The following is a 27,935-nucleotide window of genomic DNA, read 5'->3' on the forward strand; positions in this document are numbered from 1 at the left end:
CTACTATTGAGGAAGAACAAAGCACCCCAGGCTGCTGTTGGTATATTAACCTCGCTTATCTAGACTCTTCAAACACCAGAGCAGTGCACTTACTCTAAATAAATGAAGAGGCAATAAACAGAATAAATTCAGTTGAATATGAGAAGTCAGCTTCTCAAGTTTATTAAAGCATACTCACCAAACAGTTTCTATATGATCAAAGCGTGTTTTTTTACAGAGGGAAGTCAGACAGTGAATCAAACAGGTTTCACCTTACTGAGTTCTCTAATGTCAATGCCAATTAGCGGATATAAAAGACTCAGAGCTACTCATGAGAAAGCAATTGGATTACTTGCCAATTCAGATACAATAGATTGGTTTCTCATGGGAGAGAGGAGCTTGGCTGGTTCAAAGGTACCAGCGGTGACTGTCTCTCTCCATTGAAGTAGGAAGTACACTCATTTTTATATGCCCATTCAGGATACAGGCAATATGACAGTAATCACATCTTATTGGATCTATGCTTATGTCAAAGTTAACACTGATTGGCTATGCTAATGCGTTGGTTAATATTTACTGGAAAGGTCAACAATAGACTAGTTTTTACTGGAAATCTAAGTCATCTTCCTGAGAAGCCATCTTTGTTCTGTTTTCCAAGAACATCTGTGACCACACTGTTGCTAAACGATGCCACTCTGTTCTTTCCCACTCATGCCCGTTCCTCATTCTGTTGCATGAGAGTGTCACAACAGATCATGAGTTCTGCAGTCTGGAGTTCAGGTTAGAGTCATAGGGCCTATAAGGTTTTCTCTCATTTTAGATCCTGAACCAAAGTCAGGCCTGGGACCAAATAATAATATTCACTAGTCAGGCTTGCCCAGTGTTCTGCCTAGTCTGCCTTGCCCTGTGCTCTGCCTAATCTGCCTTTCCTAGAGTTCTGCCTAGTCTGTTTCTGCCAGTGTGTACATGCCTTCTTTTTTTGCCTTCTGCCTTTGTGCGTGAGTTCCAGTTCAGCCTTGCAGCCCGTATGAGAGGGCTGTGGTGTGCACAGGTTCTATTTTGGCCTTGTAGCACTTTTGAGTGCCCTTCCTTTAGCTTTACTTGGCTCTGCTCTTGTGTACCCCGTTCCTGCCTATGTGCTTATAGTCTGTTCCAGTCCTGCCTAGTCAAGCTCAGTTCCTGTGTACCCCATTCCTTTCTGTGTGCTTATTGCACTTCTAGTCTTTTCCAGTCCTGCTGGTTTAGTCCAGTCCTGGTTGGAAGGTTCATCTGCTGCTGCAGTTTGTCAGCAGCAGCCCAAGAGCTCACGTTTTCCCTGAGTCCATGACAGTTTCCTGTATGTGAGTATTAAGTTTACAAAATTTTAAATTTTATGTTTTTGATTTTGATGTGTTTCAATTTTGAGTCTTATATTGTATTGTTTTTAATTATTGTTAATTACTGTTTATTATGAGAGTTTTTCTGTATGTTTTTATTTTGTAGTTTTTACTCCTGACGCAGCCTGAGGGCGAAACGTGCCCACGTCGGGTAACTTGGCAAATCTTTTTGTTTGTACTAATTAATTCACTTTGGCTGAGTTCTTTTCTTGGGGGTGAGCCTCTTTTAATGCCATTCATATCCACTTACAGATGGCCTGGAGTCATAAGAGTCCAGATGTATGGCCATCATAGTTGCATTATAGTGGGATAATGGGAATGGGTGATAAGAGGGTTGTTTAAAAAATGGGATCATTTCCTTTTGTTCCTTTTGTTTGATGGTGTTTTGCTCATATTTTATTGTTCCTGGTTATCATATATTTTCCTGGAGATTTTGCATTGTGCTATCATCAACAGTTTGCTGTACTGTTGTTTTGAGCCTGAATCAAATCTGTTAAAACTGAATGCCAATCTTAAGTCCAAAGCCATAGGAATAGCCATTCTATGTCAGACTGATGGTCTGTCTAGCCCAGTATCCTGCTTCCAATCCAGGTCACAAGTACCTTACAGAGTTCCAAAGAGTAGCAAGTGCCTTGAAAAGATCCCTAAGTGATTGTCTGAATACGAGCTGAACTGTTTTCTTATATGATGCTTCTTAAAGGTATAAATGTTTTTATTTCTTGGAAGATGCATATTATTCTTGCATTCTGCTCCTAAAAGCTATGCAATTAAACATCATCTTACATTGAGATATGGCCAGTATGTGAAGGGTAATTTTTATAACTAGATGACTCAAGTTAGGGGCCCTTTTGTGCACATATTTGTACCAAAAAGTATCACAATGTGCTATTCTATAAGGTTGCAATTAGGTACTGCGCAAATACAAGGAGGCCATAAACATGGACAGTGCAGGAACTAGGGTATGGGTGTGTCTTCCAATTAGGTCTGCAACTTACAGAATATAATTATGAGTTGCACATACTCCTCCTGTATTTAGGCACAATTATTTACTCTAGCTTTAGGGCTGGTGTAACTGTGACTGTCTGAATATAAAGCACGCTGATGTCGGGTTATGCTAGTATTCTATACTGTAATCTGGCACCCAGATTTTGTTATAGGTGCTCCTCCGTGGCATCAGGGCACCTAGAAGAAGGTGCCCACTTTATAAAATTGCCACCTTAGAGCACATGCTCCTTTAGTTTTCTTCTTTTTCTGTAAGAATCTTATTTGGCATAGGATATATTTCCATGTCATACTGCATAGATGGCTAATATAAAAAATTAGAAACTTCTGATACAGTCCAGATCTTCTGGATTCCAACACCCCTTCTCCCCACTACTACTACTACTACCACCACCACCACCACCACCACCACTAGAATGAAATAGCGTGAATTGCTTATATGTTATTACAAATGGAGTCCAAAACATTGACTAGATAAACAGAAATTATTTGCTATGCTTTAAAATCATCTCTCAGCCCCATTACAGGGGCATTTCAACATTTCTCTAGAAAGTGTAAGAAGAGGTGCTATATTGTCTGTTCACCCGCTTTTTTGCATAAATATATATACTAGTAAAAAAGGTCCGTTTCTGTTAGAAATGAAACGGGCGCTAGCAAGGTTTTCCTTGGAGTGTATGTTTCAGAAAGAGCGTGTGTGAGAGATGGAGCGTGTGTGTCAGAGAGAGAATGTGAGAGAGAGAGACAGAGTGTATGTGTTTGTGCGAGAGAGTGTGTGAGAGACAGTGTTTGTGTTTCTGTGTGACACTGTGTGAGAGAGAGGGACAAAGACAGTGAGTGTGTATGTGGCAGACAGAGAATGAGTGACTGCATGTGTGGTGTGAGGAACCCCCTCACCCCTCCCTCTCCCCTGCCCCCTTGCAGCCAGGCATGTGCAGCGACCCTCATCTCCCCGTGTTCCCCCTGCAGCCACCCATGTCCAGCATCCCCCTGCAGCCACCCATGCCCATCAACCCTCCTCTCCCCCTGCTGCGTCCTTCCTGTTTCCCCTGCTCCCCCTGCAGCCACCCATGTGGTCTCAGGCCCCCCCTTCAGCATCCCTCCTGTCCCCTTGCAGGCACGCATGTGCAGTGTCCCTCCTCTCTCCCCTGTCCCCCCTGCAGCCAGCCATGTCCAGTGACCCTTCTGTCCCCCTGCCCCCCCTGCAGCTACCCATGTCCAGCGACCCTCCTCTCCTGTGCAGCCACCCATGTCTGAGGACACTGCTCTCCTTTTTCCCTGTTCCTCCCCTGTGGCCAGCCATGTCCATCGACCCACCTGTCCCCCCTGATGACCAGCAACCCTTCTGCCCCCCTGCCCGCCCTGCAGTGTCCGTCCCTGTATCCCCTGTCCCCCATGCAGGCACCCATGTGGTGTGTGGAGCCCCATCCCTATCTCCCTGTTCCCTGCCCCCCCTGCAGCCACCCATGTGCAGCGACCCTCCCCTCCCCTCCCCCTGCTTCCTTCCAGCCACCCATGTCCAGCGAGACCCCCCTTCCCCCCCCCAGCCGGCGCAGCACCCAAAGAAAGCCCCTTGTCCCCCCCCCTTTGCGCATCACCCGACCCCCCCCCCCCACCGTGGCACATCACCAAGCCCCTCCCCCCTCATCAACCCCCTCGCCACCCGCAACCGCTAATACAAACTGTGTCCGGCGGCTGCTGCTTCTGCAATTCAGCAGCAGCAGCCCGTACATAAAGAAAACAAAACAAAAAAAAAAATCCTCCTAAAACGCACCTCCATTGAGAAGCATCTCACATTGGCTGAAGTCTCAGCATGCGCTCCTCCTCTCCCCTCTGACATCTCGGCGTTTCTCCGCGGTCTTTCGGCAGGGGCATTGACGTTGAGGGGAGAAGAGGAGCGGCTGCAGAGACGTCAGCCAATGTAAGATGGTTCTCCACGGAGGTGCGTTTTAGGAGGTTGTTTTTTTGTTTGTTTGTTTTCTTCATGTACGGGCTGCTGCTGCTGAATAGAAGCAGCAGCAGCAGCCGCCGGACAGAGTTTGTATTAGTGGTCGCGGGTGGCGAGGCGGTCGATGGGGGGAGGGGCTTGGTGAAGCGGCGGGGGAGGGGTTTGGTGATGCGGCGAGGAGGGAAGGGGTAGGGGCTTTCTGATGCCCCGTTGCACGGGTTGTTGTGGCGATGCGGCAGGGGGGCACTTAGAGGTGCACCGTCGAGGCTGTTTGTGTGTGTGTGTTTGTGTGTGTGTTTGTGTTTGTGTGTGTGTTTGTGTTTCTGTGTTTGTGTGGTTGTGTGTGTGCGTTTGTGTTTGTGTGCATTTGTGTGTGTGCATTTGTGTGTGTGTTTATGTGTGTGTGTGTGTTTGCGTGTGTGTTTGTGTGTGTGTGTGTTTGAGTTTGTGTGTGTGTTTATGTGTGTGTTTGTGTTTGCGTTTGTGTTTATGTGTGTGTATGTGTTTGTGTGTGTTTATTTGTGTGTGTTTGCGTGTGTGTTTCTGTGTGTGTGTTTATGTGTGTGTATGTGTGTGTATGTGTGTGTTTGTGTGTGTTTGCGTGTGTGTTTGTGTGTGTGTTTGTGTGTTTGTGTGTGTTTGCGTGTGTGTTTCTGTGTTTCTGAGTGTGTGTGTGTTTGCGTTTGTGCGTTTGTGTGTGTGTTTACATGTGTGTGTGTGTGTTTGCGTGTGTGTTTATCTGTGTTTGTGTGTGTGTGTGTGCTTTTCTGCGCGTGTGTATGTGTTTGTGTGTGTGCTTTTGTGTGTGTGTTTGTGTGTGTGTTTGCGTGTGTGTTTCTGTGTTTCTGTGTGTGTTTCTGTGTGTGTGTTTGCGTTTGTGTTTATGTGATGCGGCAGGGGGGCACTTAGAGGTGCACCGTCGAGGCTGTTTGTGTGTGTGTGTTTGTGTGTGTGTGTGTGTTTGTGTGTGTGTTTGTGTTTCTGTGTTTGTGTGGTTGTGTGTGTGCGTTTGTGTTTGTGTGCATTTGTGTGTGTGCATTTGCGTTTGTGTGTTTGTGTGTGTGTTTGTGTGTGTGTGTGCGTTTGTGTGTGTGTTTGTGTGTGTGTGTGTGTTTGCGTGTGTGTTTATGTGTGTGTGTGTGTGCTTTTGTGTGTGTGTTTATGTATGTGTTTGTGTGTTTGCATTTGTGTGTGTGTTTGCGTTTGTGTTTATGTGTGTGTGTTTGCGTTTGTGTGTTTGTGTGTGTGTTTATGTGTGTGTGTGCGCGTTTGTGTGTGTGTTTGTGTGTGTGTGTGTTTGCGTGTGTGTTTATGTGTGTGTGTGTGCTTTTGTGTGTGTGTTTATGTATGTGTTTGTGTGTTTGCATTTGTGTGTGTGTTTATGTGTGTGTTTGTGTGTGTGTTTGCGTTTGTGTTTATGTGTGTGTATGTGTTTGTGTGTGTTTGTGTGTGTTTATTTGTGTGTGTTTGCGTGTGTGTTTCTGTGTGTGTGTTTATGTGTGTGTATGTGTGTGTTTGTGTGTGTTTGCGTGTGTGTTTGTGTGTTTCTGTGTGTGTGTGTTTGTGTGTGTGTGTGTTTGCGTTTGTGTGTGTGTTTGTGTGTGTGTGTGTGTTTGCGTGTGTGTTTGTGTGTGTGTGTGTTTGAGTTTGTGTGTGTGTTTATGTGTGTGTTTGTGTTTGCGTTTGTGTTCATGTGTGTGTATGTGTTTGTGTGTGTTTATTTGTGTGTGTTTGCGTGTGTGTTTGCGTTTGTGTTTATGTGTGTGTTTGTGTGTGTGTTTGCGTTTGTGTGTTTGTGTGTGTGTTTGCGTTTGTGTGTTTGTGTGTGCGTTTGTGTGTGTGTGTGTTTGCGTGTGTGTTTATGTGTGTGTGTGTGCTTTTGTGTGTGTGTTTATGTATGTGTTTGTGTGTTTGCATTTGTGTGTGTGTTTATGTGTGTGTTTGTGTGTGTGTTTGCGTTTGTGTTTATGTGTGTGTATGTGTTTGTGTGTGTTTGTGTGTGTTTATTTGTGTGTGTTTGCGTGTGTGTTTCTGTGTGTGTGTTTATGTGTGTGTGTTTGTGTGTGTTTGCGTGTGTGTTTGTGTGTTTCTGTGTGTGTGTGTGTTTGTGTGTGTGTGTGTTTGCGTTTGTGTGTGTGTTTGTGTGTGTGTTTATGTGTGTGTGTGTGTTTGCGTGTGTGTTTGTGTGTGTGTGTGTTTGAGTTTGTGTGTGTGTTTATGTGTGTGTTTGTGTTTGCGTTTGTGTTTATGTGTGTGTATGTGTTTGTGTGTGTTTATTTGTGTGTGTTTGCGTGTGTGTTTCTGTGTGTGTGTTTATGTGTGTGTATGTGTGTGTATGTGTGTGTTTGTGTGTGTTTGCGTGTGTGTTTGTGTGTTTATGTGTGTGTTTGCGTGTGTGTTTCTGTGTTTCTGAGTGTGTGTGTTTGCGTTTGTGCGTTTGTGTGTGTGTTTACATGTGTGTGTGTGTGTTTGCGTGTGTGTTTATCTGTGTTTGTGTGTGTGTGTGTGCTTTTCTGCGCGTGTGTATGTGTTTGTGTGTGTGCTTTTGTGTGTGTGTTTGTGTGTGTGTTTGCGTGTGTGTTTCTGTGTTTCTGTGTGTGTTTCTGTGTGTGTGTTTGCGTTTGTGTTTATGTGATGCGGCAGGGGGGCACTTAGAGGTGCACCGTCGAGGCTGTTTGTGTGTGTGTGTTTGTGTGTGTGTGTGTGTTTGTGTGTGTGTTTGTGTTTCTGTGTTTGTGTGGTTGTGTGTGTGCGTTTGTATTTGTGTGTTTGTGTGCATTTGTGTGTGTGCATTTGCGTTTGTGTGTTTGTGTGTGTGTTTGTTTGTGTGTGTGTGTGTGTGCGTTTGTGTGTGTGTGTGTGTGTGTGTGTTTGCGTTTGTGTTTATGTGTGTGTATGTGTTTGTGTGTGTTTATTTGTGTGTGTTTGCGTGTGTGTTTCTGTGTGTGTGTTTATGTGTGTGTATGTGTGTGTTTGTGTGTGTTTGCGTGTGTGTTTGTGTGTTTTTGTGTGTGTGTGTTTCTGTGTGTGTGTGTTTGCGTTTGTGTGTGTGTTTATGTGTGTGTGTGTGTTTGCGTGTGTGTTTGTGTGTGTGTTTGTGTGTGTGTTTATGTGTGTGTTTGTGTTTGCGTTTGTGTTTATGTGTGTGTATGTGTTTGTGTGTGTTTATTTGTGTGTGTTTGCGTGTGTGTTTCTGTGTGTGTGTTTATGTGTGTGTATGTGTGTGTTTGTGTGTGTTTGCGTGTGTGTTTGTGTTTTTCTGTGTGTGTGTGTGTTTGTGTGTGTGTTTATGTGTGTGTTTGCGTGTGTGTTTCTGTGTTTCTGTGTGTGTGTGTGTGTGTTTGCGTTTGTGTGTGTGTTTATGTGTGTGTATGTGTTTGTGTGTGTGCGTTTGTGTTTGTGTGTGTGTTTATGTGTGTGTGTGCGTTTGTTTGTGTGTGTGTGCGCGTTTGTGTTTGTGTGTGTGTGTGTGTGTGTGTTTGTGTGTGTGTTTATGTGTGTGTGTGCGTTTGTTTGTGTGTGTGTGCGTGTTTGTGTGTGTGTGTGCGTTTGTTTGTGTGTGTGTGCGTGTTTGTGTGTGTGTTTGTGTGTGTGTGTTTGTGTGTGTGTTTATGTGTGTGTGTGCGTTTGCGTTTGTGTGTGTGTGTTTCTGTGTGTGTGTGTGTTTGTGTGTGTGTTTGTGTGCGTTTGTGTGTGTGTTTGCGTGTGTGTTTGCGTGTGTGTTTGTGTGTTTCTGTGTGTGTGTGTGTTTATGTGTGTGTGTGCGTTTGTGTGTGTGTTTGTGTGTGTGTTTGCGTGTGTGTTTATGTGTGTGTGTGTGCTTTTGTTTGTGTGTTTATGTATGTGTTTGTGTGTGTTTGCATTTGTGTGTGTGTTCATGTGTGTGTATGTGTTTGTTTGTTTGTGTGTGTGTGTTTCTGTGTATGTGTTTGTGTGTGTGTGTGTTTCTGTGTGTGTGTTTATGTGTCTGTATTTGTGTGTGTGTGTGTGTTTATGTGTGTTTGTGTGTTTGTGTTTGTGTGTGTGTTTGCGTTTGTGTTTATGTGTGTTTGTGTGTTTGCGTTTGTGTTTATGTGTGTTTGTGTGTGTGTTTGCGTTTGTGTTTATGTGTGTTTGTGTGTTTGCGTTTGTGTTTATGTGTGTTTGTGTGTTTGTGTTTGTGTTTGTGTGTGTGTTTGCGTTTGTGTTTATGTGTGTGTATGTGTTTGTGTATGTGTGTGTTTGTGTGTGTTTGTGTGTGTGTGTTTGCGTGTGTGTTTCTGTGTGTGTTTGTGTGTTTGTGTTTGTGTGTGTGTTTGCGTTTGTGTTTATGTGTGTTTGTGTTTGTGTTTATGTGTGTTTGTGTGTTTGTGTTTGTGTGTGTGTTTGCGTTTGTGTTTATGTGTGTGTATGTGTTTGTGTATGTGTGTGTTTGTGTGTGTTTGTGTGTGTGTGTTTGCGTGTGTGTTTCTGTGTGTGTGTTTATGTGTGTGTGTTTGTGTGTGTGTTTCTGTGTGTGTTTCTGTTTGTGTGTGTGCTTTTGTTTGTGTGTTTATGTATGTGTTTGTGTGTGTTTGCATTTGTGTGTGTGTTCATGTGTGTGTATGTGTTTGTTTGTTTGTGTGTGTGTGTTTCTGTGTATGTGTTTGTGTGTGTGTGTGTTTCTGTGTGTGTGTTTATGTGTCTGTATTTGTGTGTGTGTGTGTGTGTGTTTATGTGTGTTTGTGTGTTTGTGTTTGTGTGTGTGTTTGCGTTTGTGTTTATGTGTGTTTGTGTGTTTGCGTTTGTGTTTATGTGTGTTTGTGTGTGTGTTTGCGTTTGTGTTTATGTGTGTTTCTGTGTGTGTGTTTATGTGTGTGTGTTTGTGTGTGTGTTTCTGTGTGTGTTTCTGTTTGTGTGTTTATGTGTGTGTATGTGTTTGTGTTTGCGTGTTGTAGAAAAGACCCTGCTGGTCCTCAGCTCAGAGCCCTTTTCCTCTGTTGTCCCACGTCCTTAGGGATCTTTCAACTCAAAACCCGGCTCCCTGGGGAGACAGGATGTTTCCAGCACCTTTCAATTTACAGCAAGGCTTTTACCCCCAGTTCCAATTGCAGCAGGGCCTTTCCAAACACCGCCCTAAATGTAGCCTGGCTTTTCAAACACAGTCTCAAAAAGTAGCAAGGCTTTTAAACACAGTTCCACTTGCAGCAGGGCTTTTCCAAACACAGCCCTAAATGTAGCCAGGCTTTTCAAACACCGTATCACAAAGTAGCAAGGCTTTTAAACACAGTTCCACTTGCAGCAGGGCTTTTCCAAACACAGCCCTAAATGTAGCCTGGCTTTTCAAACACAGTCTCAAAAAGTAGCAAGGCCTTTAAACACAGTTCCACTTGCAGCAGGGCTTTTCCAAACACAGCCCTAAATGTAGCCTGGCTTTTCAAACACAGTCTCAAAAAGTAGCAAGGCCTTTAAACACAGTTCCACTTGCAGCAGGGCTTTTCCAAACACAGCCCTAAATGTAGCCTGTCTTTCCAAACACAGTATCACAAAGTAGCAAGGCTTTGCGCGGGCTCAAAGCCTCCGGGTCCCACCCTCTAGGTCAGTCTCTATTCTCCTGACCTCCTCCCGCTTGACCCGGACAGCCCCCTATACCTCCTGCTCTGACTGAGTCAGAGCCAACAGCTCCATCGGTTCCTCAGGGACCTCCTCTGGCTCTCCTTGTTCCATCGCCTCTGGCTGCTCTCCTCTCCTCTCCTCTGGAGCCCAGTCCATTTTCTCCTCTCCCCTCCCCCCCCTCCAGCTGATTCCCTTTTCCCTCATTAACGGGGTTCTGGGGTTGCTCTTTCTCCGCCCCTTTTTTCCACCACCACTTTTTCCACCAGGGTAGAGCTTCAGCTTTCTCCCTTTTTGGTTGGCCCCCTTTTGGAGCCTCTGGGAGGTGCACCCTATTTCTCCCCCTTACCAGGTGCTCTCCTGGGGCTTTCTGGGACTTGTAGTGTTCTACTCTTATGTCCCTTTTTGGCAGGATCGGAACCCCCCCCCCCGCATCATCTTTCCCTTTTTGGTAGCTGGGGTTCCTCCCCACCCCCTTTCTTTCTCCAGACTCCTTACCATACTCCTTACATACCCCCCCCCCTTAAGCTTTCACTCCCCCCCCCCCCGTTTTCCCTTTTCCTCTGTATCGTCCCCTACCCGGGATAGGGCGTCCACATTCGCCAGACACCTCCCCGGACGATGCTCCACTGTGTACTGGAAGGGTTGCAAGGCTAAATACCAGCGCATCAGCCTTCCATTGTTGTTTTTCATTAAATTAAGCCACTTCAGTGGAGCATGATCCGTCACCAACTTGAAGGGTCGCCCTTCCAGATAGACTGTACATTCCTGCACCGCCCATCTTATGGCTAGACACTCCTTCTCTATGGTGGAATAATGGGTCTCATGTGGTAGGAGTTTTCGGCTCAGATACAGAACAGGGTGCTCTGCCTCTTCGTGTTCTTGAGACAGCACCGCCCCTAGCCCCCTACCCGAAGCATCGGTTTGCAGGATAAAAGGTTTTCTGAAATCTACTGCCTTCAACACCGGTTCCTGGCACAGGGCATTCTGCATCTGCTCTAGGGCCCGCAACTCCTCCTCCCCCCATCTCAGCTGATCGGGGTTCTTACCCTTCAACATATCTGTTAAGGGAGTAGCGATTTCGGAAAAGTGAGGGATGAATCGCCTGTAATAGCCCACCATACCTAGGAATCGCCGCAACTGTTTTTTCCGGCTGGGCCGAGGAAATTCTTGGATGCTTTGAACTTTGTTCAATAAAGGCCGCACCTCACCTCGGCCTACGTTATAGCCTAAGTACTTGACCCTATATTGGGCAAAGCAGCACTTTTTAGGGTTAAGGGTAAGACCCGCCTCCCGTAAAGCTTGCAGCACTGCCCCTACTTGCTTTAAATGGGTGTCCCAGTCCTCACTGTGGATTACCACACCATCCATATACGCTGCAGCATAGGTCTGATGTGGTCTGAGGACTTGGTCAAGCAAGCGTTGGCAGCTGGCCGCAGCTGAATTGAGGCCAAAAGGCAGCCTTTTAAATTGGTATAAGCCCATGGGGGTACTAAAAGCGGTCTTCGCTTGGGCCTCGTGAGACAGGGGGATTTGCCAGTACCCTTTTGTTAAATCTAGAGTAGTCAAATACTGGGCAGCTCCCAACCGGTCCACTAGCTCTTCTATATATGGCATAGGATAAGCATCCGTTTGGGAGATCGTATTAAGCTGCCTGAAATCAATACAAAATCTCCATTCGCCTTCAGGCTTAGGTACTAACACTACCGGGCTGGACCAAGGACTATGGGACTCCTCAATTACCCCAAAGTCTAACATTTCTTGTACTTGGGTAATGACTTCCCTCCTCTTCATCGGGGAGAGTCTATAGGGCCTTTGCCTTACGATCTTCCCCGGCTCGGTGATTATCTCGTGCTCTATTAAGTGGGTACTCCCCGGACAGGCCGTCAACACATCCTTAAAGCGCTCTAAGAGCCTTCCTATTTCCTTCCTTTTCTCCTGGGGTAACTGGGGATTAACTCCGGGCTCGCCGTGCTTAAAAATATCCCTTATTTGAGGCCCTAACTCCTCGCCCCCCCTTTCTTCCTCACAGGTTTGATACCCTACCCTAGCTACCCAGGGCTTCATTAGGTTAACGTGAAATGTTTGTACTCTACCCCTCTCATTCGCCACCTCATAGGTGAGGGGACCGAGTCTCCTCCTTACCACCCAAGGTCCTTTCCACCGGGAGGAGAACCTATGTGGATCTTCCGAAATTAATATCAAGACCCTATCCCCTGGGGAAAACTCCCTTCCCCGGGTCCCTTTGTCATAATACCCCTTCTGTTGTTCTTGGCTATGTTCTAGTTGGTCTTGGGCATATTCTTGTATCCTGTCTAACCGGCCCCTTAGATCCTGTAAATACTCCACCACGGTTTTATCGGTCGTTTCGGGGGCACCCAGTGCTCCTGCACTATATCTAACATACCCCTGGGGCGCCTCCCAAACATTAATTCAAAAGGAGAAACCCCTAAGGAGGCTTGCACCTTTTCTCGGTAGGCGTACAACACGAATGGTAAAAGCTGGTCCCACCCGGTCCTGTCCGCCCCAAGGCTTTTTTTAGCATACCCTTTAAGGTCCGGTTAAAGCGTTCCACCATCCCATTTGTTTGGGGATGGTAAGCCGCCGTGCGTATATGTTTTATTCCAAAGGCCTCCCATACCTGCCTCAATGTCTGCGACATAAAATTGGACCCCCGGTCGGTCAATACTTCTTGGGGGAACCCTACCTCGCAAAAAATTTTTATAAGCTCCCTAGCGATATTCCTCGCCGAAATATTCCTTAAGGGCAGGGCCCATGGATATCGGGTGGCCATGTCCATCACCACTAACACGTAGAGGAACCCTCTCTTTGACCTTGTCACCGGCCCCACGATATCCATGGCCATTCTCCTCCCAGGTTGGTCTACCCTAGGCAGCGGCATTAAAGGGGCTTTTGGAGGGAATCTGTCTGATACCTTTTGACAGTTGGGACAGGATTTACAGTATCTTTCCACCTCCCCATAAATCCCTGGCCAATAAAATCGGGCCAATATTTGGTTTAGTGTAGCTTGGGAGCCCTTATGCCCCCCCAGGGGATGATCATGGGCCAGCCTTACCACCAGAGAACGGAACGCCCGGGGTACCACTAGCTGTTTCCCTCCCCCCGAGTTCTCCCAGCTAGGCACCTTCCTATACAATATATTCCCGTCCACCATGAACCCGGAGGCTGCCTGGCCTTCCCCCTGGTGGGCCCTCTCCCACGCATACTCCAGAGTAGGGTCTGTGGCCTGCTCTCGGTGAAATTGGGGAAACTGTTCCCTCAATTCCTCCGGGGCCACCGGCAGGTAACTTTCCCTCTGTACCCTCTGAAGAGCCTCCCTTCTATCCTTCTGTTCCTTTCTTTTCAAGGATTTTCCTTTCCTTTCTCGGCCTGGATCCCCCAGGACCTCGCCTTGAAAAGGACCCCCCCCCCCCCCCCCCCGAGGTCCTCCCCGCCCCTATCTGCCTCACGGCTAGACTGAGCTCTGGTGGTAACCAACACTTTTTTTTCTCCCATACATTCCCTAAACTGGGGCCAATCCCTTCCTAAGATCATATCTTGGGGTAATCTGGGCAGAATAGCCACCGCAAGCTTTATGTCCCCCAGGGGTCCCTGTAAGTTGACCCTGTGGAGGGCATAAGGCGTCTTAGCCCCATGAATACATTGTATGGCCACTTTTCCTTCATAGATCTCCCTCCCCGGGGGTCTCCTCCTCCGTATCTGTTCCCAGAGCCCTCTAGAGATCATGGACTGATCTGCGCCTGAGTCTAACATTGCCGTAACGGGTACCCCCTCTACCTTAACCTGAGTCAGGTACCGGGGCATACCCCCTTTTTCCAGACGCGAGATCCATCCCTCCCGCCACTGGCAATCCTTTTTTAAATGTCCAGCGCTACCACACTTAAAACACACCCTGTTCCCAAAAGGGGCAGCCTTTTTACTCGGGCCTGCAACTACCTCGGGCTTCCTACCCCAAGTCGGGGTCTCTGGCTTGATGAGGGAAACTTTGGGGGGCCCCTCTTTCTCTACCACCCGGGCTTTTCCTCCTTCCAGCCCTGGGGTACCCCACTGCTGGGCCTCTAGGTAGCACTCCAACCCCGCCGTCACCCCCTCCACCGTCTTACATCCCCTCTTTATTAATTCAGCCCTAATTCCTTCGGGAAGCCCCTGAAGGAATTGCTCCACCACCAACTCCTGCAATACCTCTTGCAGGCTATGTTGCTCGGGCTCCAGCCATTTTTTTACTAAATCCATAAGTTTATTTACTACGGCTCTAGGGGGGGTACCCTTTTCCCATTTTGTGGCTCTAAACTTGCGTCTGTAAGCTTGGGTACTGAGGCCATATCGGTCTTTAATAGCCTCTTTCAGTCTTGCATAATTGGCAGCATCTACAGGAGATAAATCCCTAAAGGCTGCCAATGCCTCCCCTGACAAGGAAGGCACTAACCTCATAGCCCATTGCTCTCCTGGCCACCCCGCCGCTCCAGCCACCCTTTCAAATGCCGTTAAAAAATCGTCCACATTATCTTGTTCTGACAATTTTCCCCAGTTAAGTGAATGTAGGGATACAGGTCCTACCGCTCCTCCTGCTCCGATCCCTTGTCCATTAGTTCCAGCTCCCTCCTCACGGGGAGTAGTAGCTCCTCTCTGAAAAAAATCCTGCAGCATGTCCAATACGGGTTGCTGTTGATCGCGAGCGGCGGTCAGGGAGTCCTCGACTATTTTGGCGGTCAGCTCCTGTTGTTTTTGAAATTGCAGAGTCATCCATCCGAAGATCTCCTTGGGGTCCATCTCGAGGCCGGCACCACCACCTGGGGAAAAACAACAGAGAAAATTCCTCCAAGGGCGATTACCCCTTTTTATGTTGGGCTCTTTTTCTGACCCCTTTTTTCTCTCCTCTTCCCCCGTCCGGCCCACTTACCGGAACCCCAGATGGGTCTGCGCCTTTCTCCGCGTTGGCCCTCCCGAGGGGCTTCTCCCTCCGTCTGATCCCAGTCTCCTCTCCAGCGACAGGTCCTGTAGAAAGATCCCACCACTGCCACCATTTGTAGAAAAGACCCTGCTGGTCCTCAGCTCAGAGCCCTTTTCCTCTGTTGTCCCACGTCCTTAGGGATCTTTCAACTCAAAACCCGGCTCCCTGGGGAGACAGGATGTTTCCAGCACCTTTCAATTTACAGCAAGGCTTTTACCCCCAGTTCCAATTGCAGCAGGGCCTTTCCAAACACCGCCCTAAATGTAGCCTGGCTTTTCAAACACAGTCTCAAAAGGTAGCAAGGCTTTTAAACACAGTTCCACTTGCAGCAGGGCTTTTCCAAACACAGCCCTAAATGTAGCCAGGCTTTTCAAACACCGTATCACAAAGTAGCAAGGCTTTTAAACACAGTTCCACTTGCAGCAGGGCTTTTCCAAACACAGCCCTAAATGTAGCCAGGCTTTTCAAACACCGTATCACAAAGTAGCAAGGCTTTTAAACACAGTTCCACTTGCAGCAGGGCCTTTCCAAACACAGCCCTAAATGTAGCCAGGCTTTTCAAACACAGTCTCAAAAAGTAGCAAGGCCTTTAAACACAGTTCCACTTGCAGCAGGGCTTTTCCAAACACAGCCCTAAATGTAGCCTGTCTTTCCAAACACAGTATCACAAAGTAGCAAGGCTTTGCGCGGGCTCAAAGCCTCCGGGTCCCACCCTCTAGGTCAGTCTCTATTCTCCTGACCTCCTCCCGCTTGACCCGGACAGCCCCCTATACCTCCTGCTCTGACTGAGTCAGAGCCAACAGCTCCATCGGTTCCTCAGGGACCTCCTCTGGCTCTCCTTGTTCCATCGCCTCTGGCTCCTCTCCTCTCCTCTCCTCTCCTCTGGAGCCCAGTCCATTTTCTCCTCTCCCCTCCCCCCCTCCAGCTGATTCCCTTTTCCCTCATTAACCGGGTTCTGGGGTTGCTCTTTCTCCGCCCCTTTTTTCCACCACCACTTTTTCCACCAGGGTAGAGCTTCAGCTTTCTCCCTTTTTGGTTGGCCCCCTTTTGGAGCCTCTGGGAGGTGCACCCTATTTCTCCCCCTTACCAGGTGCTCTCCTGGGGCTTTCTGGGACTTGTAGTGTTCTACTCTTATGTCCCTTTTTGGCAGGATCGGAACCCCCCCCCCCCCCCCCGCATCATCTTTCCCTTTTTGGTAGCTGGGGTTCCTCCCCACCCCCTTTCTTTCTCCAGACTCCTTACCATACTCCTTACAGTGTGTGTTTCTGTGTGTATGTGTGTGTTTGTGTGTGTGTTTATGTGTGTGTGTGTGTTTGCGTTTGTGCGTTTGTGTGTGTGTGTATGTGTTTGTGTGTGTGCTTTTGTGTGTGTGTTTATGTGTGTGTTTGCGTGTGTGTGTGTTTATGTGTTTGCGTTTGTGTTTATGTGTGTGTATGTGTTTGTGTATGTGTGTGTTTGTGTGTGTTTATGTGTGTGTGTTTGCGTTTGTGTTTATGTGTGTGTTTCTGTGTGTGTGTTTGCATGTGTGTTTGCGTGTGTGTGTGTGTGTGTGTTTGCGTTTGTGTTTATGTGTGTGTATGTGTTTGTGTATGTGTGTGTTTCTGTGTGTGTGTTTGCGTGTGTGTTTGTGTGTTTCTGTGTGTGTGTTTGCGTTTGTGTGTGTGTTTCTGTGTGTTTCTGTGTGTGTGTTTCTGTGTGTGTGTTTGCGTTTGTGTGTGTGTTTCTGTGTGTGTGTTTGCGTTTGTGTGTGTGTTTCTGTGTGTATGTGTGTGTTTGTGTGTGTTTACGTGTGTGTGTTTGCGTTTGTGTGTGTGTGTTTGCGTTTGTGTTTGTGTGTGTGTTTGTGTTTGTGTGTGTGTTTATGTGTGTGTGTTTATGTGTGTGTGTGTGTTTGTGTGTGTGTTTGTGTTTGTGTGTGTGTTTATGTGTGTGTGTTTATCTGTGTATGTGCGTTTATGTGTGTGTTTCTGTTTGTGTGTGTGTGTTTGTGTGTGTGTGTTTCTGTGTGTATGTGTGTGTTTGTGTGTGTTTATGTGTGTGTGTTTGCGTTTGTGTTTCTGTGTGTGTGTTTATGTGTGTGTGTTTGCGTTTGTGTTTATGTGTGTGTATGTGTTTGTGTATGTGTGTGTTTCTGTGTGTTTCTGTGTGTGTGTTTGCGTGTGTGTTTGTGTGTTTCTGTGTGTGTGTTTGCGTTTGTGTGTGTGTTTCTGTGTGTGTGTTTGCGTGTGTGTTTGTGTGTTTCTGTGTGTGTTTCTGTGTGTGTGTTTGCGTTTGTGTGTGTGTTTCTGTGTGTGTGTTTGCGTTTGTGTGTGTGTTTCTGTGTGTATGTGTGTGTTTGTGTGTGTTTACGTGTGTGTGTTTGCGTTTGTGTGTGTGTGTTTGCGTTTGTGTTTGTGTGTGTGTTTGTGTTTGTGTGTGTGTTTATGTGTGTGTGTTTATGTGTGTGTGTGTGTGTGTTTGTGTGTGTGTTTGTGTTTGCGTGTGTGTTTATGTGTGTGTGTTTATCTGTGTGTGTGCGTTTATGTGTGTGTTTCTGTTTCTGTGTGTGTGTTTGTGTGTGTGTGTTTCTGTGTGTATGTGTGTGTTTGTGTGTGTTTATGTGTGTGTGTTTGCGTTTGTGTTTCTGTGTGTGTGTTTATGTGTGTGTGTTTGCGTTTGTGTTTATGTGTGTGTATGTGTGTGTTTGTGTGTGTTTACGTGTGTGTGTTTGCGTTTGTGTGTGTGTTTATGTGTGTGTGTTTCTGTGTGTATGTGTGTGTGTTTGTGTGTGTTTACGTGTGTGTGTTTGCGTTTGTGTGTGTGTTTATGTGTGTGTGTTTGCGTTTGTGTGTGTGTGTTTGCGTTTGTGTTTGTGTGTGTGTTTATGTGTTTGTTTGTGTGTGTGTTTGTGTTTGTGTGTGTGTTTATGTGTGTGTGTTTGTGTGTGTGTGTGTGCGTTTGTGTGTTTATATGTGTGTTTCTGTGTGTGTGTGTTTATGTGTGTGTGTGCGTTTGTGTTTATGTGTGTGTTTCTGTTTATGTGTTTGTGTTTGTGTGTGTTTCTGTGTGTATGTGTGTGTTTATGTGTGTGTGTTTGTGTGTGTGTGTGCGTTTGTGTGTTTCTGTGTGTATGTGTGTGTTTATGTGTGTGTGTTTGTGTGTGTGTGTGCGTTTGTGTGTTTATGTGTGTGTTTCTGTGTGTGTGTGTTTATGTGTGTGTGTGCGTTTATGTGTTTATGTGTGTGTTTCTGTTTATGTGTTTGTGTGTGTGTGTTTCTGTGTGTATGTGTGTGTGTGTGTGTGTTTATGTGTGTGTGTTTGCGTTTGTGTGTATTTGTGTGTGTGTTTATGTGTGTGTGCGTTTGTGTTTATGTGTGTGTATGTGTTTGTGTATGTGTGTGTTTGTGTGTGTTTATGTGTGTGTGCGTGTGTGTTTCTGTGTGTGTGTTTATGTGTGTGTGTTTGCGTTTGTGTGTGTGTTTGTGTGTGTGTTTGCGTTTGTGTGTTTCTGTGTGTGTGTTTACGTGTGTGTGTGTTTATGTGTGTTTGTGTGTTTCTGTCTGTGTGTTTCTGTATGTGTGTGTTTGTGTGTGTTTATGTGTGTGTGTTTGTTTGTGTGTGTGTGTTTGCGTTTGTGTTTGTGTGTGTGTTTATGTGTGTGTGTGTGTTTGTGTGTGTGTTTGTGTGTGTGTGTGCGTTTGTTTGTGTGTGTGTGTTTGCATTTGTGTGTGTGTGTGTGTTTGTGCGTTTGTTTGTGTGTGTGTGTTTGCATTTGTGTGTGTGTGCGTTTATGTGTTTGTGTGTGTTTCTGTTTATGTGTTTGTGTGTGTGTGTTTCTGTGTGTATGTGTGTGTGTTGTGTGTGTTTATGTGTGTGTGTTTCGTTTGTGTTTGTGTGTGTGTTTATGTGTGTGTGTTTGCGTTTGTGTGTATTTGTGTGTGTGTTTATGTGTGTGTATGTGTTTGTGTATGTGTGTGTTTGTGTGTGTTTATGTGTGTGTGCGTTTGTGTTTATGTGTGTGTATGTGTTTGTGTATGTGTGTGTTTTGTGTGTGTTTATGTGTGTGTGTTTGCGTGTGTGTTTGTGTGTTTGTGTGTGTGTTTGTGTGTGTGCGTTTGTGTTTATGTGTGTGTATGTGTTTGTGTATGTGTGTGTTTGTGTGTGTTTATGTGTGTGTGTTTGCGTGTGTGTTTGTGTGTTTGTGTGTGTGTTTATGTGTGTGTGTTTGCGTTTGTGTTTGTGTGTTTCTGTGTGTGTGTTTACGTGTGTGTGTGTGTTTCTGTATGTGTGTGTTTCTGTATGTGTGTGTTTGTGTGTGTTTATGTGTGTTTGTGTTTGTGTTTGTGTTTGTGTGTGTGTTTATGTGTTTGTGTGTGTGTTTATGTGTGTGTGTTTGTGTGTTTGTGTTTGTGTGTGTGTTTATGTGTGTGTGTTTGTGTGTGTGTTTATGTGTGTGTGTTTGCGTTTGTTTGTGTGTTTGTGTGTGTGTGTTTGCATTTGTGTGTGTTTATGTGTGTGTGTGTGTGTTTGCGTTTGTGTGTGTTTGTGTGTGTGTGGGGGGGGTTACGGGTGGCTTTTGTGGTCGTGTGGTTGGGGAGTCTGTAGCGATTCCTAGGCAGGGGGAGGAGTACGGAAACACTCCCCCTGCCTGGGTCGTTGTTTGTTGGAGGGGGTTGCCAGTTGGTAGGGGTGTCTTTATGGATCCCTTTACTCTCTGTGTTCCGCCCTCGAGGGCGGGGCAGAGAGACATGGTGAGTTGGATGGCTTCACCACCATGAACTTACGAACTGTTTAGGGATTTTGCAGATGGCTTCAGCAGGTTGTCTTCAGAATGTTGAGGTAGCTTTTTATGTACAGACTAGTAAAAAAGGCCCGTTTCTGACACAAATGAAACGGGCGCTAGCAAGGTTTTCCTCGGAGTGTGTATGTTTGGGAGAGTGTATGTGAGAGTGACTGTGTGAGAGTCAGAGTGAAAGTGTGAGTGTGTGTGTGTGAGAGAGAGAGTGAGTCTGGGTGTGAGTGTGTTTGTGAGAGTGTGTGTGTGAGAATGAGAGTGTGTGCAAGTGTGTATGTGAGACAAAGTGTGAGAGTGTGTGTGTGTGTGCGAGAGAGAGAGTGTGTGTGAGACAGATTCTCTGTGAGAGTGAGTGTATGAGACCAAGCGAGTGTGTGAGTGACTGTGTGGCACATAGAGAGTGAATGTGATACATTGTGAGACAGAGTGTGTGAGAGTGAGAGTCAGAAAGACATTGTATATGAGAGAGAGAGTGTGAGCCTTGCCCTCCCAATCCATGCCCATCTGTCCCCTGCCCCCTCCATTCATCCTTTTCCAGCAATTCCCCTCTCTCCCTGAGCCCTGCCATCTCAATCCATGCCCATCCATGCTTCTCTGTCCCCTGCCCCCTCCATTCATCCTTTTCCAGCAATTTCCCTCTCTCCCTGAGCCCTGCCATCTCAATCCATGCCCATCCATGCTTCTCTGTCCCCTGCCCCCTCCATTCATCCTTTTCCAGCAATTCCCCTCTCTCCCTTCCATGACCCCCCCTCGCATCCATGCTCTTCTGTCTCCCATGTCCCAGCATGTCCCGCCCCCTTCTTCCCCCCCCCCCCCCTTCGCATCCTTGCTGTCGTTTCTTCTCTGCTCTCCCGCTCCCATTGTTCAACTGCCCACCCTCTTCTCTTCCCCCTACATCCCTTTTTTTTTTTTTTTTAATTTACCTCCGTGGCGGCGGTTCCGGCAGCGCAGAGTCAGGGAAGGAGGCGGCACTCCCGACGTCTAGCCTTCCCTTCGTTGTGTTCCGCCTTCTTCTGACGTCATCCTTGACGTCAGAAGAAGGCGGAACACAGCGAAGGGAAGGCTAGAGACGTCGGAAGCGCCGCCTCCTTCCCTGACGCTGCGTTTTTTGTTTGTTTGTTTTTTGCGCCGTCGACGTCATGAAGTTTGCCCTGGACGTCATGACATTTGACGCGAGGGCGGGGCAGAGACGGCTGGCAGCCTGGCTGGCTTCACACCACGAACGCCACGAACCCTTCAGGGAGTGTTTTAGTGACTTCAGAACATTGTCCTCATTAGAACGTTCACGGTGCATTTTATTATATTAGATGGGGCGTGGCTGTGGGCGGGTCTATGAGTGAGGGTGACTGGTCCTAGCCTATGAAGACTACAGGATTTTTGTGCTTCTCTCCCTTGGAGTGAGGTTCTCTGCCTTGGAATGAGCTTCAGAACGTTCAAAGTGGGATTTATTAATATAGATGGGGCGTGGCTGAGGGCGGGTCTATGAGTGAGGGTGACTGGTCCTAGCCTATGAAGACTACAGGATTTTTGTGCTTCTCTGCCTTGGAGCGAGCTTCTCTGCCTTGGAGTGAGCTTCAGAACGTTCAAGGTGGGATTTATTAATATAGATATGTGCTATATTGTCTGTTCACCCGCTTTTTTGCATATATATATATATATACTGGGGAAATTTTATAAGCACCTGCTGGAGATTGTAAAACATAGTTCTACATGTTCAAGTTGCTTATTAAATTACAAAGATTTTGAGATTCACTAAACTAGTTTTTGTCAAAAGGCAATATGATGGCTTAAGAATAATATTCCTCTTAAACCAAAGCATTTAACTGTATTTTCATCTCATTCAGGCTCTGGTCCAGGGGTGCTATCTGATACTAAAATGCGAATATCTGAACGCTGTATATACTTCGGTGATTCATGTCAAGATGTGCTGAGCATGCTAGGCTGTCCGCACAAAGTTTTCTACAAGTCGGAAGACAAGGTAGGAAAGTCTGTGTAGAAGCATAGATAGATTTATGTTTCATATTCATTCTTCTGAAAAATAAAATTTTATTGTGATCAGGCATTGCTATCAGTTCTGTTTGGCTTTAAGAACCTAAGAAAAACCAAGCTGAGTCAGACCAAGGTCTATCAAGCCCAGCATCCAGTCTGGGTCACAAGTACGTGGCAGATCCCAAATAGTAGTTCTCAGTATATTTTTGAGGGCTGAGCGTTGGTTCTTCCAAGTCTACCTAGCTAATAGTTTTTATGGACTTTTCCGCCAGGAACTTTATCATTTTTTATGCCCTTCTCATAACTTTTTCTAATTGCATGATATTTTTTTGAGATGGGGCAAACAGAACTGCAAAAGGCAAGTGGTTTCTTATTGCAGTAACCAATTTATTGAGGCACTAGTTATAGAGGCCCGTTTCTGTCAGAAATGAAATGGGCGCTTAAAAGGTTTTCCTTGGAGTGTATGTTTGAGAGAGAGAGAGAGTGTGTGTGAGAGGGAGAGTGTGATAGACAGAGAGTGTGTCAGAGAGAGTGTATGTGAGAGACAGAGAGTGAGTGTGTGCCCCCTCCCTCTCCCTCCACTAGTCCGTTCCCCTCTCTCTCCTTCCCCTCATTCCTTTTTCTCCTTTCTTGAAGTTACTATAGAGGAAACTACACTTCTCCTTTCTTCCTCAAAATGTACCACCTGTTCCTCTGATCCCATTCTCACCCACCTTCTTAATGCCATCTCACCTGCTCTTATTCCTTTTATTTGTCACATTCTCAACCTCTCACTTTCCACTGCAACTGTCCCTGCTGCCTTTAAACATGCTGTGGTCACACCTCTCCTTAAGAAGCCTTCACTCGACTCTACTTGTCCCTCTAATTACCGACCCATCTCCCTCCTTCCCTTTCTCTCCAAATTACTTGAGCGTGCTATTCACCACCGCTGCCTTGATTTTCTCTCCTCACATGCTATTCTTGACCCACTACAGGGCGGGGCGGTGGGGGTGGTCCGCCCCAGGTGTCAGCGGGTGGGGGGGTGCTCCGCTTCTGCTACTACCACCCTGTCCTGCCTTTAAAAATAAATTTTCGAAGCGCCAGAGTGGCAGGCAGTGCCTCGCGTCTGCCCTGCTAGTAAAAATCTCCTGGACGTCGTCGTCGGGTCTTCCCACATTGAGTCCCGCCCTCCTCTGAGGTAATTTCCTATTACCGTGAGGGCGGGGGGGACTCAATGTGGGAAGGGCCGACGACAACGTCGAGGAGATTTTTACTAGCAAGGCAGACGCGAGGCGCTGCCTGCCACTCTGGCGCTTCAAAACAATTTTTTTAAAGGCAGGACAGGGTGGGAGCAGGAGAACGGAGCTGGTAGGTGGGAGGGGGGACTCAGATGGGAGAAGGGGATTGGGAAGGGGTGGGGGAGCTCAGAGGGGTGCTCAAAGGGGAGAAGGGGATTGGGGAGGGTGGGGGAGCCCAGATGGGTGCCCAGAGGGGAGAAGGGGATTGGGGAGGGTGGGGGAGCCCAGAGGGGCGAAGGGGATTGGGGAGGGTGGGGACAGACCCTGGATGGAAGGGGGTAGCGTGAGGGAGGGCAGACCCTAGATGGATGGGAGAGGGAGGGTAGACGTTGAAGGGGCAGAGATAAAGGGCAGATGGTGGGTGGAAGGGGGAGAGAGAAAGAGGGCAGACTGGGGCAAATGGTGGATGGGGCAGAGATAGAGGGCAGATGTGGATGGAAGGGAGGGAGAGAGAGGGGGGGGCAGATGTTGATGGAAGGGGGAGAGAGAAATGGCAGACTGGGGCAGATGGTGGATGGAAGGGGCAGAAATAGAGGGCAGATGTGGATGGAAGAGAGAGAGAGGGCAGACAGTGGATGGAAGGGGCAGAGAGTGAGGGCAGACACTGGATGGCAGAGAGAAAGCAAAGACAGATGCTGGATGGAAGGAAGACAGTGAAAAGAAGATGAGGAAAGCAGAAACCAGAGACGACAAACTGTAAATATATATTTTTATTATTTTGCTTTAGAATATAGTATTGTAGCTGTGTTAATAAATGTTTATAAATAGAACATGTAAATAAGGATTTTGACTTAATTTTCAGAGAACAAAACCCCCTTCCTCAGGTCAGGATAGGATACTGTAACAGCACTATGCTGTATTGACCTGAGGAAGGAGATTTTGGCCTCTGGAAGCTAAATGTATTAGTCCAATAAAATGGTATTATTTTATTTTCTGTATTTGTTTTATTTCTATTTGTTAATTTGTAAAGTGGTGATTGGTATTTGTTAGTTTTTTCAAATTTACAACTGCTGTCTATATTTTGCACAGTACTAGGGGACATTTTCTGTTTCTGTGGTGTTGCATTGTATGCAGAGTCTGGCATCGGGGGTTCAGTTTAATTTTTGTCTAAATAGAAAGTTTATGATTACTTATTCTATAGTGAATTAGGGTGTATCTGTGTTTGTGAAAAAGACATGGCTTTCAATTGGCATTGACTGTGCAGGATCAACAATCTGTACTATTCTGTCTGGTTTCGTTTTACAATAGGTGAATTGATGTTCTAGTGCTCACTGTAGTGTTTAAGATGCTTTCCTTTTCCTTGTGTGACTCGTAGAAATGACTGCTTATGGTATGGTAGAATTGCTCTATAGGTCCTGAGTGTTTTGTATTCTCGGTATGCCTAGTACTGGATTTTGGAGGGGGGGGGTGTGTTAAAAAATGACCGGCCCCAGGTGTCAACTACTCTAGCTACGCCACTGACCCACTACAATCTGGTTTTCGCCCTCTCCACTCAAACGAAACTGCGCTTACTAAAGTCTCCAATGACCTATTACTGGCTAAATCCAGAGGTCAATATTCCATCCTCATTCTTCTTGAGCTTTCCGCTGCTTTTGACACTGTCGATCACAGCATACTTCTCGATACCCTGTCCTCACTTGGATTCCAGGGCTCTGTCCTTTCCTGGTTCTCTTCCTTCCTCTCCCTCCGCACCTTTAGTGTTCACTCTGGTGGATCCTCTTCTACTTCTATCCCTCTGCCTGTTGGCGTACCTCAGGGTTCTGTTCTTGGTCCCCTCCTCTTTTCTATCTACACTTCTTCCCTTGGTTCATTAATGTCATCCCATGGCGTTTCCTACCATCTCTATGTTGATGACTCCCAAATCTACCTTTCTACCCCTGATATCTCACCTTGCATCCAAACCAAAGTTTCAGCGTGCTTGTCTGACATTGCTGTCTGGATGTCTCAACGCCACCTGAAATTAAACATGACCAAAACCGAGCTTCTCATTTTTCCCCCCAAACCCACCTCCCCACTCCCCCCGTTTTCTATTTCTGTTGATGGCTCTCTCATTCTCCCTGTCTCCTCAGCTCGAAACCTTGGGGTCATCTTTGACTCTTCTCTCTCCTTCTCTGCTCATATCCAGCAGATCGCCAAGACCTGTCGTTTCTTTCTTTACAACATCTGTAAAATCCGCCCCTTTCTTTCCGAGCACTCTACCAAAACCCTCATCCACACCCTTGTCACCTCTCGTTTAGACTACTGCAATCTGCTTCTTGCTGGCCTCCCACTTAGTCACCTCTCCCCTCTCCAATCGGTTCAAAACTCTGCTGCCCGTCTCGTCTTCCGCCAGGGTCGCTTTACTCATACTACCCCTCTCCTCAAGTCGCTTCACTGGCTCCCTATCCGTTTTCGCATCCTGTTCAAACTTCTTCTACTAACCTATAAATGTACTCACTCTGCTGCTCCCCAGTATCTCTCCACACTCGTCCTTCCCTACACCCCTTCCCGTGCACTCCGCTCCATGGATAAATCCTTCTTATCTGTTCCCTTCTCCACTACTGCCAACTTCAGACTTCGCGCCTTCTGTCTCGCTGCACCCTACGCCTGGAATAAACTTCCTGAGCCCCTACGTCTTGCCCCATCCTTGGCCACCTTTAAATCTAGACTGAAAGCCCACCTCTTTAACATTGCTTTTGACTCGTAACCACTTATAACCACTCGCCTCCACCTACCCTCCTCTCCTCCTTCCTGTACACATTAATTGATTTGATTTGCTTGCTTTATATTTTTGTCTATTAGATTGTAAGCTCCTTGAGCAGGGACTGTCTTTCTTCTATGTTTGTGCAGCGCTGCGTACGCCTTGTAGTGCTATAGAAATGCTAAATAGTAGTAGTAGTAGTAGTTATAGTTTATGGTCTGAGGCCCCACTTCCACCCCCACCTCTCTGGTCTCAGGACCCCCTCACCCCCTCCCTCCAGCCACCCATGTCCAGCAGCCACCCATGTCCAGTGACCCTCCTCTCCCCCTGCCCTCCCTGCAGCCATCCATGTCCAGCGACCCTCCTCTCCCCTGCCACCCAGGCTGACGTCACTCACAGCTGATTCCCAGGCAGTGGGAGGCGTAAGGAAACATGCAGAGCAAGTGGCAGGGAGTGGCGCATGAAACAACGACCCACGTGGGTGACTGGAAGGGGGGCAGGGTGAGCGTAGTGTCGCTGGACATGGGTGGCTGCAGGGGGGGCAGGGGGAGAGGAGGATCACAGGACATGAGTGGCTGCAGGGGTGCAGGGGAGAGGAGGGTCGTTGTTTGATGCGCCGCTCCCTGCCACTTGCTCCACATGTTTCCCTACTCCTCCCCCTGCCTGGGAATCAACTGTGAGTGACGTCAGCCTGGCTACGGAGCCTAGCTCAGCAACTCTGAAGGCGCCATGGACACAGGCAGGCACATTAGAACGTTGGTGGTGAGAATTATTATATAGGATAAGTTTTCAAGGACTTGAGTTCACTAGGTTTTGTTCTCCACCTCTTTTTTGAATAATTTTATTTGCTGTATTAGTAGCTGCTGCACACTGGGCTGAAAATCTCAGTGTATTATCCAGAACAACTTCAAGATCTTTTTTCGGGGGGTTGGAATGTTTTTTTTTTCTCTGAACTGCATCACTTAGCATTTGCCCTCATTAAATTTCATGTACCATTTAGATGCCCAGTCTCCTAGTCTCTCAAAATCGTTCCGCAAATGATTGCAATCCTCTGCCATTTTAATGACTTTGAATAATTTTTAGTCATTCACAAATTTGGTCACCTCACTCGTCATTCTTCTTTTCAGAACCTTTATAAATATGTTAAACAGCATAGATCTTGGTACAGACCCATGGAGGCATATTTTCAAACCAGTTAGCCTTCCAAAGTTCCATAGAAACCTATGGAACTTTGGAAGGCTAATTGCTTTGAAAATATGCCTCCTGGTGTACTCAGTTAGGAGAAAAATCTGTCAAAGTGTTTTACATACATTCTTAAAGATTTTGAGAAGTGAAAGAACTACATTAGTGAATAGGAAAGACAACTCAGATGGAAATAATAGAGGATAGGCAAGTACAGAGAAAAGTACTATCACAAAGCCAGCCGGCAGTGACCCATGACCCTATTCATATACCCTAGAAAATAAATGAGCTTTAAGTTGGCCCTTAAAATTTGTAATGAAGTCTCCAACCGGAGAGCTGGAGGAATGGCATTCCAAAGAAGTGGGCCCATCACGTTAAAAATACGGGAACGGATAGTTGAGTGGTAGGACAGTACTAGGTGACCAAACCTATAACAAATGAGTTTGAGAAGAACTGAGTGCCCTAGAGAGGATGTAAGGAATCAGATATTGTGCTAAATAGGAAGGTAAACCAGAATGATATATTTTATGAACTAACAGAAGCATTTTGTAGGAAATGCAACAGGCAACGCAATGCTGTTCACAGAGCAGAGAAGTAAAATGATTGAAGTGTTTTGCTCCAGTAAGTAAACTTATAGCAGCATTCTGTATCAACTGAATGCACTGGATGTCTTTCTTTGGAATTCCCTTGAACAGAGCATTATAGTAATTGAGCCGAGAAAATACTAGAACAGTTTCTGTCTATATGGTGAGAAATGTTGTTTCCTTATCCTACTAGACCATTCCAGACTAGTAGATTAGGTCCCCCTACTATCATGTGAAGCCAGAGATAAATTCTATTGACATCACCAGTATAACAGGTGGTGTAGCCAGGATTCTGTAGTTTTTCTCTACCTCCATGTCAGAGTAGTAAAGCAGGAATTTTGTGCTAACAGTCCTGACTCCCTTGGATGCATACTATGACCTATGTCTAGTGGTTGAGACTGGTCAGTTTAGGCTTCTAGGAACCTGATTACAATCCTCAGCCCTTCTAGTTGAGCTCAGAGAGTTTCCAACCCCTCCATAAACCTAAGCCTTGGCTCAAGGCTCAGCGAGGCTATCTGGCTTAGGTCCCTATGGGGCCTTGCCAGGGGTATGACACCTTTTTTGTCCTGCAGAAAAAAAAGAATTAGTTTGGATTCCTTTAAAT

At 46.6% G+C, this 27,935-nt stretch overlaps 1 protein-coding gene across 4 annotated transcripts in view; it reads left to right on the plus strand.

Moving 5' to 3' along the window:
• Positions 1–27,935, plus strand: part of C5H16orf70 (chromosome 5 C16orf70 homolog) — a 1,028,424-nt gene that overhangs the window by 500,209 nt on the left and 500,280 nt on the right. For all 4 annotated transcript variants that reach the window (XM_030203715.1, XM_030203714.1, XM_030203713.1 and 1 more), the window contains one exon: positions 21,464–21,597. In XM_030203715.1, coding sequence (XP_030059575.1) covers positions 21,464–21,597 — 134 coding nt within the window. The remainder of the gene's footprint in view (positions 1–21,463; positions 21,598–27,935) is intronic.

The sequence above is a fragment of the Microcaecilia unicolor genome, chromosome 5, assembly GCF_901765095.1.
Source record: "Microcaecilia unicolor chromosome 5, aMicUni1.1, whole genome shotgun sequence".
Taxonomy (NCBI): domain Eukaryota; kingdom Metazoa; phylum Chordata; class Amphibia; order Gymnophiona; family Siphonopidae; genus Microcaecilia; species Microcaecilia unicolor.